This window comes from Arachis ipaensis, chromosome B03, assembly GCF_000816755.2.
Source record: "Arachis ipaensis cultivar K30076 chromosome B03, Araip1.1, whole genome shotgun sequence".
Classification (NCBI taxonomy): Eukaryota; Viridiplantae; Streptophyta; class Magnoliopsida; order Fabales; family Fabaceae; genus Arachis; species Arachis ipaensis.
The window spans coordinates 91,792,186-91,808,544 of record NC_029787.2 but is presented as its reverse complement, the minus strand read 5'-3'; the positions used below and the strand labels follow the sequence as shown (position 1 = coordinate 91,808,544).

The 16,359-nt window shown below is 35.4% G+C and overlaps 1 protein-coding gene across 4 annotated transcripts; it reads left to right on the top strand.

The window, feature by feature from the left end:
- Positions 13,030–15,808, top strand: LOC107630696 (GDSL esterase/lipase At4g10955). Of its 4 annotated transcripts, none has more exons than XM_016333900.2 (3): positions 13,030–13,272; positions 14,091–14,191; positions 14,586–15,808. In XM_016333900.2, exons 2-3 carry the CDS (start codon positions 14,130–14,132, stop codon positions 15,601–15,603), a joined length of 1,080 nt encoding a protein of 359 aa, XP_016189386.1. In that variant the 5' UTR covers positions 13,030–13,272; positions 14,091–14,129; the 3' UTR covers positions 15,604–15,808. The 4 variants fall into 4 exon arrangements, with proteins under 4 accessions (XP_016189386.1, XP_020974722.1, XP_020974721.1 ...); XM_021119063.1 differs by having other exon boundaries at positions 13,075–13,272; positions 13,886–14,191; XM_021119062.1 differs by having other exon boundaries at positions 13,075–13,272; positions 13,528–14,191.

The window sequence follows — 16,359 nt, the reverse complement described above, 5'->3', positions numbered from 1 at the left end:
TAATAATTTAAATATAAAATTAAATTATTTAATTTGAGTTGGCAGTAAAAGAGACACATCATTCACAGTGACAATGCCATCATGGACTATAGCCCCATGTATGCACTGAAACTAACGATGACACACGCTGATGGCTGAAAAGGTGAATGTATGTGTCGGAGTAAACAAATAGTGTACACGCATGACTCATTAAATAGTTTAGGTGTAATTATAACTAATGTATAAATTTTTTTAGGTGTATTTTTGTTTATTCTTCCTTAAATTATACAATAATGCTCCACATCCATGCAAAATCAATTTTTCATTAATGCGCGTCACCCCACCTCCCAAGTCGTTTGTCATACGTGCACTCTCCGATATTAATGTAAACCTTCTCTGCTCAACGTAAAGCTCTCGAGGTTCTTCTCTGCTCTCGTCGTCCTTCTTCATTTTCTTTATCGATCTGCATTGCATTTATCTTTAACGTAATAAGCTTCGCCGTTCTTCCCTGCTCGTATCCTTCTTCTTTGTTTTCTTCTTCGATCTGCAGTTGCATTTATCTTCTTCCTATTCTTCTTCGTTTTCTTCTTCGATCTACACTTAGCATTTATCTTCTGAATCAAAACAAATAAATGATTCAACTTCAAATAAGTTGAATGAGAGCAATTTGGATTATTCTTCTGAAACGAATCAAGCAGACAAGATTTGGATTATTCAATTTTGAATTGAATTGAATAGAATGCAATTGCTAAATTCTAGACGTAGCTGTTCTGATTTGGATTGAATTGAATTAAATTAAATGGAATGCAATCTCTAAATTCTAGATGTAGGTCTTTCGAATTTGATTTCATATATATACAATGTTTGGTTCATTCAGCATTTCATTGAAAGAGTATTACTCGGTTATTCTAGATGCAGGTTTTCTGAATTTTAATTTATGTAATGGACAACATTCGGTTCATTTGGTATTGTACATTGGTTTCTTTTTTATTATATGTTCGGTTCATTCTGTATGTAGGTGTTCTAAATTTGAATTTATATACTGGACAGTGTTCGGTTCATTTGGTATTATACAATGGTTTTACTTTAATAATATGTTCGGTTCATTCTACCGTCCAGGTGTGTTGTGGATGAACAATTTGTCCTAAAAGTTGGGATGATTTTCAAGACACTAGAAGAAGTTGGAAAGTTCTACAAAAATTATTCCAAACTTGCCGGTTTTTCTACCAAAATAAGGAACATGACTCGGAAGGGAGATGAGATTCAGAATCAACTAATCGTATGCAGTAGAGAGGGGAAGTGCAAATCCAAGATATTTCCAACTCTGAAGACAAACCCCTCAGTCGGCATAAATTGTCCAGCTAGGATTTACGTATATATATTGAAGGACGTCGGTCATTGGACAATTTCCAAAGTTGTTCTGAATCATTCACACCCTTGTTGTCCAGACCGGGCGGAGATGCCGAAACAACACAGGGAGCTAAGCATGTTTGTGCATCGCTGATAAATCACTATTTTACGGTTTATCTTGTATTGAATTGAGTAGATTCTATCAACTTTACTCACACTTATCCATATAATTTTCATGTTTTTAAGTTTTCTTCCGAATTTTGTGCTATGATTAAAAACATGCTTCTTAAGCCTTAAAATCACTAATTTTTAATCCTCTCTTATTACTATTCGATGCCGTGATATGTGTGTTAAGTGTTTTCAGAGTTTATAGGGCAGGAATGGCTTAGAGGATCGAAAAGAAGCATGCAAAAGTGGAAGGAACACAAGAAACTGAAGATTTGAGAAGCTAGTGCCGACGCGCACGCATGGATGACGCGTACGCGTGAATGGTGCAGCAGACAAACGACGCGCACACGTGGCTGACGCGTACGCGTGACAAGCGTCACGTGCCTCAGTTACGAGAAAACGCTGGGGGCGATTTCTGGGTTGCTTTTGACCCAGTTTCAGGCCCGAAAATGAAGACAAGAGGCTGGGGAGTGGAGCTGGATCATTCATTCATCATTTATTTTTTATTTAGACACACTTTAGGTTTTAAATGTAGAATTCTAGAGAGAGAAGCTCTCTCCTCTCTCTAGGTTTAGGGTTTCTTCTTTCAATTTCTCCTTAGGTTTAAGTTTCAGTCTTATTTTAATTTAGTTTTCTCTTACTTTTATTTGTTCTAGAACTTTAGTTATCTACTTCTCTCATTGATTCCTTTATTTTGCCCATTTATTTATGAACGCTTATGTTACTTTTAATTTTCTTTTTTAATACAATTTTAGTTTCCATATCTTTTTTATATTTGCCTTGGTTTCTCTTATTTCTTTCTTGCTTGTGTTAGTTATAGCTTTTATTAATTCTTGCATTTTATGATGTTTCTCTTTATTGCATTCTATGTGTTTGATGAAATGTCTCTTTTAGCTATAGAGTAGATTTTTCTATTCTTGGCTTGGGTTGGTAACTTGGGTGATCTTGAGTTACTAATGTCCAAGTGATTGACGGTTGATGTCCATTGACACTAGCTTTCACTAATTCGATTAGTGAGTGGCTAGGACTTATGGATTGGGATTGATGAAGCTCATTTGACCTTCCTTCAATTGTTAGAGGATGACTAAACGAGATTGATCCCCACAACTATCATATTGTGGTTAGTGACAATGATAGAGATCCTTAACCATTAACCCTTGCCAAGACCTTTTTACCATTTGAGTTTTCCTTACTTTCTTGCTATTTACATTTCTTGTTCCTTATTTCAAAATCCCAAAATATACTTTTCCATAACCAATAATAAATACACTTCCTTACAATTCCTTGAGAGATGACCCGAGGTTTAAATACTTCAGTTATTTTTATTGGATTTGCTTAAGTGACAAACAATTTAAATGTTGACCGAGGATTGCTTGTCGGTTTAGAACTATACTTGCAATGCGATACTTTTGTGAAAATATTTACCGACAAATTTCCTCCGTCAATCGCACCATCGAAAATAATGAGGAAGCTAGAATCAGACTGATCAAAACATACCAATGATTCATAGTAGCAGCGGGCAGTCATCGAGAACTAAGTTTTATAGAAAAAGCCGTGAGAAATTATATCACAAGGGAAGAATGGAATATTTCCGAATAGGATGATGCCAAAGAATTCGGGAAGTACTTATTAAGAATGAAAGAGAAGAACCAAAATTTCTCTTTCGAGCTCAAACTCGAAGGCGATCACTCCATCAAAAATACATTCTAGGCCGATGCAAGAAGCAGGGCTGCATGCGAGTATTTTGGAGATGTCGTTTCATTCGACACCACTTACAACACAAACAGGTATTTGATTCACCAAAATTAAGTCTTAGGTTCACACAAGCAACACATTTCAGTTCATAACTGTTGCCAGTGTCCATTTTGCAGGTACAATCTGGTTTTTGGTTCTTTTGTGGGCATGAATCACCACGGTCAGTTGACACTTCTTGGATGCGCTCTGATGAAAAATGAGAACATCCAATAATTCAAATGGCTATTCGAGTGTTGGCTCCTTTGCATGAGAGGGAAGGCACCAAAAGGCATTCTCACTGATCAATGCACATCGATGCAAAGGGCCATCGAGATGTGCATGCCAACAACAATTCATCGGTGGTGCATCTGGCACATCATGAAGAAGATCCCAAGCAAACTAAACGGCTACAAGAGACATGAAGAAATCGAACAAGTGATGAGCCACATCATTTGGAACTCGTTCACAAAAGACACATTCAACAGAAATTGGAACGATTTTGTCACAAAGTACAACATCGGAGGCAATAAGTGGCTCTCAGGTAACCGAGGTTTTAATTTGAATTATTTGATGCGGTTACTTTTTGGTTAAAACATGCATAACTTTCAGTTTATCTGAGCTCATGTTTTTAGTTCATTCTGCAGAGCTATACGAAGATCGACATTTATGGATTCCAGTTTATCTGGATCACCACTTTTGGGCCAGGATGAGAAGCACACAAAGGAGTGAGAGCATGCATATATTTTTCAATAAGTTCATCACACAGAACAACTCCTTGATTCAATTTGTGAAGCAATACGATAATTGCCTAGCAAGCAGAGAGTAAAGAGAGAAAGAATTTGATGCTGCAGATTTTTACACCGTAATACCTGCGCAACAAAATCAGTAATAGAGGCTCAATTTCAGCACGTGTATACTCACAAAAAGTTCAGGAAAGTTCAAGCACAATCAGAGGAAAGGTAAACTGCATCACAAGATCAATGCACTCCACCTTAGGTTTTACGACATACGAAGTCGTAGACCAAGTTTCTAACTCCACAATCAACAAGTTTTTTGTCACCTACGACGTAGTATCACGAGAAGTAAAGTGCCATGCCTGCTGTTCGAGTCAATGGGCATATTGTGCTGCCATTCCCTGAGCGTCTTAAGCTTTGAGCAAGTAGATAAAGTGGCACCGAAATATATACTGGAACCCTGGAGCAAGAACATAAAGAGGAGGCACACACACATCAAGAGCAGCCAAGACGAGCTTCTATTAGAGTCGAGAAGCAAGAGATTCGACGATTTGGTGTTTCAGTCGCACAACATTTGCGAATTTGCGTTAAGAGTCCAAGGAGCTGACCGGAATTTTGCATCGGGCTTTTGACAATGTCATGGCCGAGATGCAAGAATATCAATCGAAAAGCAAAGGAAAAAGTTCGTTATCTCACGAAGAAGCGACGTTGAGCGATGTGAACGACCTCCAAAGCCCGCCACGTGTTAGAACAAGAGGCCGTCCCAAGAACAGGCTGGGATCAAACATGGAAAAAAAGATCGCAAATGCAACAAAGAAAAAGAAAAAGATAGCTCTAAGCGAGGTAACATTGATTTACCTTCGCTTAGGGGAAAATTCGTTTATGCATTTTGCTAATATATGATTTATTTTTGTCTTTTGCAGCTGAACCGTTTAGACGGTGGATCAATGATTCAGTCAAGTTCTAGCTTTTACGCTGCACAGGATATGAATGATCCTAGAGAGGATTACAGGAGTTTTAGTTTTTATTAACATAATTTTTCATTCATGTATGAGTAAAATTCGGTTCATTGAAGTTGTAGGATGGTTAATTTTTGATTGATGTTATTCTTTACTGAACAGTCACCTTTTTGTTATATCAAAGAGTTTAGGTGTTTCTGAAATTGAACTACTTTCGGTTCATCTAGTGAATTATTTTCGGTTCATTTGTATTTTTTGGGTCTCTTAATGTTTGATAAATACCCTCAATCCATTCACTTTGATCCTAGAAAAAAACAGTAGCCTAGACAGTTCCAATAGATATATACATTAACATTAGATTTCCATTAACATTACATATATACATTAACATTAGATTTCCATTAACATTTACATTAATATTCACATATATACATTAAAGAAGAAGTGTTTGCTTTTTCAAACAAGTTAAACAAAATAGTGTTAATTACAACGAGTCAAAGAAACTATAACCCATTTACTGTCTATATCCCCAGATGTGAGTTTACAAAAAAGGGATTGAGAGGGCAGCAGATGGCTTCGGGAGTCTTATGGCTTTAGATGCCTGAATCACTTGGTCTCTTATTTTGTTAATTTTGTAAAACAGAATGTTTGGCCCATATTCGCACCTGAAGGCATCAATTTCTTCCTACAATTCAATTGAAAGGAATTAGTTAATCTGAACCCAACTTACATAGGAAATGAACCGAATTTTATTAATTTAGAAATTACTTACTTGGGTCCAGTTTTTATCTTGATACCGCTTCCCTGTTTTGATCTTTTGAGGATCAATTGTTTCTAGCCATTTCATCACATATATCCCGCAATCATAACTAAGCAAGAAATAAGTAAAATATGATTAATAGGATACATAATAAAACACATTAAAAATAGCACTATAGCAAAGAAAGATTTTTACTTTGTTCGTTGACCGTTGAGCCTGATATACTCTGTTTCAACTCCCTCTCTGTCCTCTATCAAGGGTTCTGCCCCAACATAAACCCTCATCTGGGATACTATTAATCCCTGAAAAGGATACAAAAAGTAAAATCAGGCACCCTTAACAAGAAAGAACTCAACTAAACACTTAACAATCAAGTGAATCTAAATCACCAACTCCAATTAACCAAATTCTAATATGTTTGAATAATTTAAAACAAAAATATGTATGATGTAAATAACTTACAACAAATTTGCTCAGTTTAATTCTTGTCTTAGGTATTTCATCTTTCTTTTTGTTGACAGGGTCAAGCACATAAAAGGCCTTCTTCTTGACATCGGTAATCCACAACCACCAATGGCCTCCATTGCAAACCAGTGCAAACAGCTGAAGTTTGGAAAAATGATATAATATTTCAGTATAAATAATAGCAAACGACAGAATTATTAAACAAGTTTTTAGAAATCACAACTTACAAATGGATGCGATGCCAGTTTTTTTTTTGTCAAAAAAACGGAGGTAGTTCGTATATTGATTGATCCGGTAAGCCTTGTTGGTATTTGGATCAATGTAATCCACGCCAAGGTTTTCCAACATAAAATTCTGCAAAATTTGGCAGATGAACCGAATTATTTATTAGAACCAGTAAATTACTTAAGGAATAAAAAATTTGGCTTACCACAATATCTGTCGGCACACAGTAGATTTTTTCCTCAAGCCGGCAGCATTTTTTGTCGTTGAGAATCATATACACTACACTGAACACCTATAGAAAGAAAATTTATTAGATATATGGTATAAAAATTTTTAGAAAAATCATTAATATTAATATAATAGGCAAAGAATTTATCGTGTTTTCTACATCTTGTTCGGGCATTAGAGACAAGAAGTGATGTCTAAGCCCCTCCAAATGTGCTTCATGGTTCATGGTGAATATGGTGTCATATTCATTGGTAGTATCTTTGGTTTTCTTTAAATGTGTCATCCAATGATAACACTTCTCCTTCAACTCCTCCATGATTTCTTTTTCTTTCTCCAGAGTTTTGTACCCTGTCAAGCTCGGCTCGGCACTTGTTTCCTGAGCAAATTTCAATGCTGCCGTCACTCCAGCAACCATCACCACATCCGCCAGCACTTTAAGTTGCATTATTGTTAGTTGAGAGGCCGGGGGAGTTAGTTGAGATGTTGGAGGACTTATCCCAAGGTTGAAGGAAGGTGCATCATCTTTCCAGTTCCAAGGAGGAGCTCCACTGCAAGACGACAAACGAAAGTTTTAAGTAATAATGAAAAAGCATTATGATATAACATGAAAGCTAATAAAAAGGATATTAATTAAAACTTACACATTTAGCCGAGGTTCTGGCTCCGTCTGCCTTGGGAAAGATTCTTCGCTAGCCTAGTTTTCGGGTTCCGGAGGGCAGTTGTAACAAATAGAAGAGAGTCTAATAAAGAACACATCGAATTTATTTCTAGATTCAAATAAACGATGTAATGAATTGAAATTACCCATATTTGAACAAGCGGTAAAACTTACACATCAAGGTGTGATTTTTCTTCCAATTGCTTTGCCGTCGGAGCTCCTTCGCACGGTTGTTGTCGTTCTTCCAGAGGGCTACTGCATTAAACAGAAAAAAGTTAAATAAGGACCCGAAATTATTATTCTATATCATTAAAACTAATAAAAAGAATTTTAAGTGGTACTTAATCATTAACAGAAGCTTCTTCTGTTTGACTCTCCGAAGGGATATAGTTGAAGATGTTTTGCTCTTTTATTATCTCTTCCACAAGAGAACTCGGAAGAGACACCGCAATAGGAGCTCTAAGGAAGATAAACAAGGAAGAAGTTAATATTGAATTACGAAAATAGGTATTGAGAACCTGAAATATGCACATTTAAAAACTCACATATCGAAAGGTTGAGAAAGAGTTTCTCCTTCAACAACAATGATTTGTAGTTGAGGATCAGGTGTAGTGCTGTTGACAATTAAACACAAATTTTGTGTGATTAACTAGAAAAAAATTATTACCTAAATCTAAAAGACCAACATAAATATTTCAACTTAAATAGTTGCAGATTTTAAACTCTGTTTTTCCTTTTTTTGGTGCAGTTTCTTTCTTCGAAAAACTTTTACCGGGGTATTTTTCCTAATAAAAAAAATACTAAATTAACATCATCAGCCAAGATTAAAAGCAGAGGATTAAAAACACATGAAATTCATTTTTGGAATCCAATGAACCGAATTTAAACCAAGAAAAGAACCGAATTTACCTGGTATTGGCCGGTGGATTTACAGATGGTGTCGAGCTCGTTTGAGTTTCTAACAGAGGTTCGCTGCCCAAATTTACAGTCGGCAGTCTAAGCAAAAAAAATACAAATATTATTCAGTAAATCCAGAGAAATTATATGAGGTTTTAGGAAAAGTTAGCAAACAAAGAAAAAGAACTCGATATAAGAAGCTCGATATTCAATAAATCTAACATTTGTTTTCTTTTTGCAGCAGCCCTGTCCTCTATTTGTTCACTTTTGAAAATTCATACAATAAGTATCAATGAACCTAAAATAAATGTAGAAATCAACCGAAATAATCATTTAAGAAACTTACTCCGTTCAGATTCAGTTTTTCTTTTTGAATCCGTCAGAACAAGCTTCCTTATTTTGGTTTATTTTTTTGCCACCCTATGTGGTTGTTTTCTCTTCTGTGGCAGCGTTTTCACGATTTCTTTTTCTTATATACAACACATACAAAAAACACATCAAATGTATACCGGAAACAAATATCAGAGCTGTAATTAACTTTACAATCATACATGAACAATTTTCAGCAAATACAAGCAAAACTAAACTAAATGAACATCATACAAATACAACAATGAATAAAAAAATAATCATTTCCTAAACTTACTGGTTTTTAGATTCACTTGTGCTTTCTGAATCCGTCGAAACAAGCTTCCTTATTTTACTTTGTTTTTTCACTACCCTCTGTGGTTGTTTTCTTTCCCTTGGCAGCGTTTGCTCACTTTCTTCTCCTTCTCCGTGACACATACAAAATGTTTCATTAAAATAACAAGATAAAAATTTAAATAAACAGATATTTTTCAACAAGGGATGGTGAGAAGTATACTCAGATTCAAAAAAATTGTCTTCTTCCAAAGACGAATGCAGCACAACAATTTTCTTTTTTTTCTTTCTTCTCCTTTTTCTTCTTTTCCCCCTTCATAAAAACTGTTTTCGACATTTCCGCTATCTTTCTCCCCTTTGATTCTGCTCTGTACACAACTCACTAAAACACAAACTTATTTAGTTAGCAGTATATTTTAGAAGCAATTGAACTAAATTTTCAAGGGAAATTTTTGTTTAGTTTACAATTGTATCAGTTGCTTCTTCAACGATCCGCTCGAGCATCTTCTTCCGTGTCCAATAGGCCACCCACAGTGGTCCAGGAGTGTCAGGTGCATATAGTCGAGGGAGCTTGGATTCATGAAAATATATTATCATCAAGATAAAGTTGCAGCCGTCAACGGACTGTTTCTTTCCCTTTTTCCGAGCTTCGATCCCCTTCCTCAAGAAGCTCAGCACATGAGTTGCCCAATCCCATTGTCGGATGTTGTCATACAAAGGCAGGCGGCTTATGGACCGGGGAGGCCATGCTTACCATCATGGGCAGCAAGAAGCACTTCTCGACAAAGACGACAAAAGTCCTTGAATTTCTTCCGGTTCTCCTCCCTTTCAACACTCATATTAAGGACATATTTTGTCAAAGATGCCAATGTAGCACCTTTGAAGCTGTCAATTATCTGCTTGTTTTCCTCACTGAGTTTGCTGTACTCAATTTTTTCAGGAAAACGATCCCCTACAATATTTTAATAGCAACAAATTAGTAAAAAAGGCCCAATTTCATTTTCTGTATTCAAATGAACCGAAATTAAAGCAACTATAGAACTGAATTAAGCACAAGGTGGAAAGTATATTACCGTCGTGATTTATGGCCAGCGCATGTGCTAACTTGGCAAGTGTTATGTGTATTCTACCATAAAGAGTGTCTAAGTATCCATAATAGTCATCATAGGAACCGATCAATTCTCTCAAAAGTTTGTGAGAGACATTCATTTTCGGGACATGTACCAGCGCACCGAATCCCATTTCTTCAACAATATATTTCTTTTGCTGACTCATTCTCTTGAACACCCTTGCTATTGCTTTTGTCTGGCATCTAACATCATGAGTTTTCTACAAGGTTTTCAAACAGTATTTTATGATATATCTATAATAAAATAATAGAGTTTATTTAATATGTATATGCTTACATTATAGGTCATCTTCTCCTTTTTTGTCACCATCGTCTTTTTCATTTTTGCTGTAAGGACAAAGAAAGTTGGTCAATACACCGACAAGCACGATCATGCATATTTCAATCAAGTAAACCTAACTCAAATCCCAATGAACCGAATTTTCTTCATATTTGAATAAAAAGTGATAAACATTCAATAAGCAAGAAAATCAATTTTCAAATTATTTCTGCATGCAAATTAACTCAAGTGAGCACTTAACAATCAAGTGCACCTAACTCAGATCCCAATGAACCGAATTTTATTCAAGTTTGAATAAAATGTGATAAACATTAAATCAGTAAGAAAATCACATTTCAAATCATTTCTATATGTAAATGAACTCAAATGAGTACTTAACAATAAAGTGAATGTAAATCACCAATCCAATGAACCGATTTCTATTCATTTTTGAATAAAATGTGATAAACATTAAATCATCAAGAAAAATATTTCTGCATACAAATGAAGTCTAGTAAAGTAAGTGATGAACCGAATCATATATCAGAGAAAAAAATAACAACACATTTCTATTCGTATGCCCTAGTTACGAAAAAAAATCGAATCAGAATAAGTCAATCTACTAAACGAACTAACTCAATCCATTAAACCTAAAATTGAACTAGGAAAAACGCGAGATTTGCGAAAAATTAAATGAACATAATAAGAATAGGTTTTCTCATACCTTGCGGAATTTTTGTTGTTGTTTTTGTGTGTTTTTTCTTCTTTCTTTCGAAAGCTTTACTCAATTCTTTAGTAGCAGCCGTTACGAACGAGGTTTGAGAGATTTTGAGAGAGATTTAAATTTCTCCAATAGCGATTTTGAGGGAGAAAAAGAAACGTTATTTCATATTCAAAGCGCGAATGAATATTAACGTTTTTGGGAGTTTCAGCGCGTGTAATACACATTTCATTTACACTATGTTTGGTTTAGGGAAAAAATTGGAGGAAAGAAAAATGATGGAAGGAAAATGAGTGAAAAATGTCATTTTCCTTTGTTTGATGCCAAAGAAAACAGAAAGGAAAGAAAATTTTGGTGTGGGTCCCACCAAAAAAATTTTCCATCCATTACAAGCAAAAAAACAAGAAGGAAATGTTATCTTTAATGTATTTACAATATTATCCCTAATTCTATTAATAATTTATAAAATTATAATATTTTATAATATTCATAAAATGAAATAAAACATAAATAAATAAAAATATTTATACTTTATTTTATTATAAGGGTATTAATGTAATTTTTTATCATTATGATTTTCTTTTTTCTCACTTTTCTTTTCATCCAAACAAAAGAAATTTTTTTCTCTATTTTCTTTCCATCCATTTTCCCTTCATCCAAACAACACATAAATAACTTTACTTTTTCTTCTATGAAAAAACTACCAAAAGTACCCATGAAGTTTACGAATGCTGACAAAAGTACCCATAAACTAAGGAAATTAACGCTGTACCCATGAAAGATGGGTTCTGTAAGACAAAAGTATCAAAATCCTATTTTTTTAATAAAATTCCTAAACTATCCCACCCTAACCCCATTCTACCGTCACTCCCTCTCTTCTCTTCTTCCTCTCTCCTCACTTATTCCTAAAAAATCCTCATAGAGTCACAGAAACTCTCCTCCTACCTCCTCATTGCCGTCCGCCACTCACCTACTCCATTACCGCCAATCTCTTCCCCTCTCATTGCTTCTCCCTCTCACTATTAAGGTGACTACAACACCTTCATCACACACCTGTGACCCAATCTGAGGAGAAAGCTGCCGTGGCGCGCCTGTTGCAGCCGAAGAGAACGTCGTCGTGACATGTCTGACCCAACTGAGGAGAACACCGTCGTCGCACATCTGAGAAGAGAGAGGGGTCGTGGTACTCTTGCATGCAGAAAGGGGGTTCGATAAAGAGAAATCAAAGAAAAAAGGGAGGCGGCACTGTGGATGGAGGTTCTGCCATTGACGATGTTACAGTTGGCCGGCGAAGAAAAAAGTATTTCTTTTTTTTTAAACATTTTTATTTTATTTTTCTTCTTTTTAGAAATTAGTTACTACTAAAATGATACTGTTTTATTTTTTTTAAATCTGCTTCTATTTTTTATGCAGGTTGAGATTGATTTACAAAAAATTCAGTTGATGGCTACTTCTACTTCTGATTTTTGCAGAAATAAATTTCAAATTTGATGAATGGATTTGTTGATTTTTTATGGTTGATGGCTTTTTTTATTTCTAGTTTTGCTAAAGTGAATTGAAATTGGATGAATGGATTTAAAAATTTTTATGTTTTGAGTATTTTTTTGTGTTTGATTAATTTGGTTTGGGTATGGATTATAAACTTATGAGTGAATTGGTCGAGGTCCGATCTTCTACCACCACCAATATCATTGATTTTGGTCTGATTTGTTGTAGGAATAGTTTTGGACTCCATGGCAAGAGTTGGTGCAAATTGAGTTATGAAAGGTTGAAAAAGTGAGTTGAGGTTGAATGTAAAGTAATTTAGGAATTTTATTAAAAAATTAACAAAAAAATTATGATTTAAATACTTTTGTCATACGGAACCCATCTTTCATGGGTATAACGTTAATTTCCTTAATTTATGGGTACTTTTGTCAACATTCGTAAATTTTACGGGTACTTTTGGTAGTTTTTCCTTCTATTTTCTCTTCTCTCATTTTCTTTCCTCTTATTTTCTTTCTTATATCAAAACAAAGCCTAATGAAATTAGATATTTTTAGTATTGAATCTACTTAGATTAAAATTATATGAATGTCTAGCCCATCTTTAAATTAAAAAGGGTGTCGATGGTGGCTGACAACTGTACGTGTAGCTTTAAAAGCATATATGCTTTGAAGCCGGGAATATGTGGACCTGTGGGGTGTGGCAGATCCCTGATCCCTCTTAAAGGGGGAGGAATTACACCATACGACGTCGCTCAACTAATCCAAACACCAAAACAACGTTCCTTTGGAAAGACGATACCAGAGGCCTAGATCTAAGTCATCTAACAATACAACTAATCTAAATCCAACCCTCTTACTCTCCCTCTCCATTTCTCAGGTAACTACTCTCTCCCTCTATTTTCACCCCTTTCTCATTCCGTTCCTCTTTTCATTTCCTTTTTATTTTAATTCTGGTATACGCAATTATAAATTCTATGTAAATCTCAAACCACAAACATAGCCAGTTGCACGATCTCTTATCTCGAATGCGCTTTTCATTCTGTTCCTGAATAGACACATGAATTCTCCGGCCTTATCGTTCTTCTTTTGTCTTTCCTGTTCATAAACAATTGATATGATTTCTTCTATTCAGATTTAATCAGCATACTTTGGATAAAGGAGGAGGAGGGTTGTTTTAGGTCTTTGACAACAGTCATAAAAACATAGTCGAACCCCATGACTTTGGATGTCAGTTTTATGTTTTGCAAGTCACGTTTAAATTAAATAAAACACTCCTTCGAGTAAATTTGCATGGCTAGATTCTCAGAGGCTTGTGTGGTTCGGTTTTCTTTCTGCTCTCTGAAAATTCGGGGAGTTAACCGTGAATATTGCTTTCCGTGATTGTCATCATGCTTCATTTGTCAGGAAGGGATTCGACGTTATTTTGTTTAGTTTATAAAATTTGTTGATTTATGAGAATAAGTACTAATTTGTGGAATTTGCTCGTATGGATTGTCACGAAAGCAGATTTTGGCAGTATGTTATGCAGGTGTACAGTATTGACTTTTGAGATGTTTACTGTTGTCGGAAACAACAGAAATAATTTTTTCATTTTAGCTGTAGATGTATTATGCATCGATGCACTGAATCCGATTGACTTTAAACTGATTCATGTCCTTCCCTCTTTTACCCTCTTTCTTTTGGCAATTTCCGAAGATACTGAGAAGGAAGGCAGCAGGGGTTGTATAGGGTGCAATGGATTTCGAGAGGGAAAATTTTGATCTCTCAGGACCCTTGCATTTGACTTGTGTCCAATGGTAAGATAAATTTTCCCGTGTTTTTCCTATAAGTTTTTGTAGTTAGATGATACGTTTCTATTTACTTCACTACTTCTGTACTTGGATTATTAGTTCTTTTAACCACCTCTAAATAGCAGACATGGATATCATATGCCTTAACTGTGCATAACAGTCTAAGTTCAAGAAAATATAATATGTTGCAAGTTGGCAACTAGTGAGTCTTGTGAGACATAAAATCGGATAATTCCTTTTGCCTATAAGGCTATAACTTTAATACAGAGGGAAACTGACGCTTCAATTTAAATTCTTTTGAGGATACCAGTTGATTGCTAAACGTTGTAGCCGAGAATTTTCATTTATTTCTCTTTTTGGAACTGGTTCGCTAATACACAATATCTACTCTTTGATTCAGGGATAACGCGCATCATCGAATGTCAGTTGCTGCTAGTTTGGTCCAAGCTGTTTACATTCTAGAAAGGGACCGGCAAGAAAAACGCAAAGATCAAAATGCTCTTGCACTGCCTTGGTGGGCATTCTTCCACTTTCAGTTGCTTCGTCCACTTGTAGATGATGTTGATTCTTCCATCTTTGGTGCAATCTTTGAGTTCAAACCTCCATTGTCTCCACGTAATGACACTTTATACCGAAGTCCACGTTATGTGATTGCCTTTCGTGGTACTCTAACCAAACAGCACTCGGTTTCACGTGACATTGAGCTGGATATCCACTTTATCCAACAAGGTCTTCATCAAACTTCTCGCTCTACCATAGCTCTGAATGCTGTTCGAAATATGGTAGCAACTGTAGGTGATTCGAATGTTTGGTTAGCTGGACACTCCTTAGGATCAGCAATGGCATTGCTTACTGGCAAAACCTTGGCTCAGACGGGCACGTTTGTTGAATCTTTTCTTTTCAACCCACCATTTGTATCTGCTCCAATAGAGAGAATTAAGGATGAGAGAGTGAAACATGGGATTCGATTTGCTGGCAGTGTGATAACAGCTGGACTCACCCTAGCCATGAAAGCCAAGCAGCAGCAGCAGGGCAAGCAGCCGCTGCAACAGGGCAAGCAGCCGCAGCAGCAGAAGGATCTGTGTGTTGCATCATTTGATGCTTTGGCTGCTTGGGTCCCAGGTTTATTTGTGAATCCATCGGACCATATATGCTCAGAGTATATTGGATACTTCGAGCACAGAAGAAAGATGGAGGAAATTGGAGCAGGATTCATTGAAAGGTTAGCCACTCAAAACTCGCTTGGTGGATTAGTGATGAGTGCGTTTGGGAAGGAATCTGAAGCCCTGCACCTCATTCCTTCGGCTTCTATGACAGTTAATGTTATTCCTGCACGTGATTTCCGAGAAGCCCATGGGATTCACCAATGGTGGCAACCCGATTTGCGCGTCGAACGCAAGCTCTACAAATACAAGTAGTTCCACGCTGTTTCTTCTGCATTTACATGCAAGGACAGATGAAATTCTTTTCGCATATGCGCAATGTTTAACTGTTCATTTGAACTTCTGTTTCGTAAATACATGTAGAGTGCTTGTGAACGAATTAGCAAATTATATAATTCAATTTAGTTACACTGTCTGGAATGTACATGAAATTAATTCAGTGGTTTTTTTAAAACTATTTTATCTTGAGTGCAAATCCATTCAATGGACAAAGGTACTTCCTTAGTTCCTTTTACATAGGCTCCTTAAATTTGTGGGAAGAAGAAACAAAACTGCTGAATAAACTGCTGAATCAAACAATTATCTCTAATTTATAAATATAATTATATTGTTGTGTATTTTCATATTTGGGTCAAATAGACTAACAATATATTATTTTAAGAGAAAATGAAACTATAATTTTTTTTCAAGACATTAAAATGACATCCCCCTTCTATTTAGAAATAGGACTCCCCTTCTTTACAAAGATTAAAATAATATATTTTTTAGTCTATTTAAATAAAAAGTTTAATTTTGATACACTTATAGTTTAAAATATTTTATATCATTATCTAATTGTATCCTTTCTTTTGGATACTATTAATGCGGTCAATATAAAATGTAGTTACTTTTGTTTATTTAACGTTACGTAATTGGATGAACGTGTAAAACTATTTTATACTAACGATACATTAAAATTAAATCCTTAACTAAAATACTCTTTCAATAATATAAATTAGTGAGAACTATTTG

Bases quoted from the DNA above. Each gene is read 5' to 3' on its own strand.
- LOC107630696 (XM_016333900.2), top strand. From the start codon at position 14,130: ATGGATTTCGAGAGGGAAAATTTTGATCTCTCAGGACCCTTGCATTTG. The intron at 14,192-14,585 runs GTAAGATAAATT...TCTTTGATTCAG, and splicing joins CATTTGACTTGTGTCCAATG to GGATAACGCGCATCATCGAA.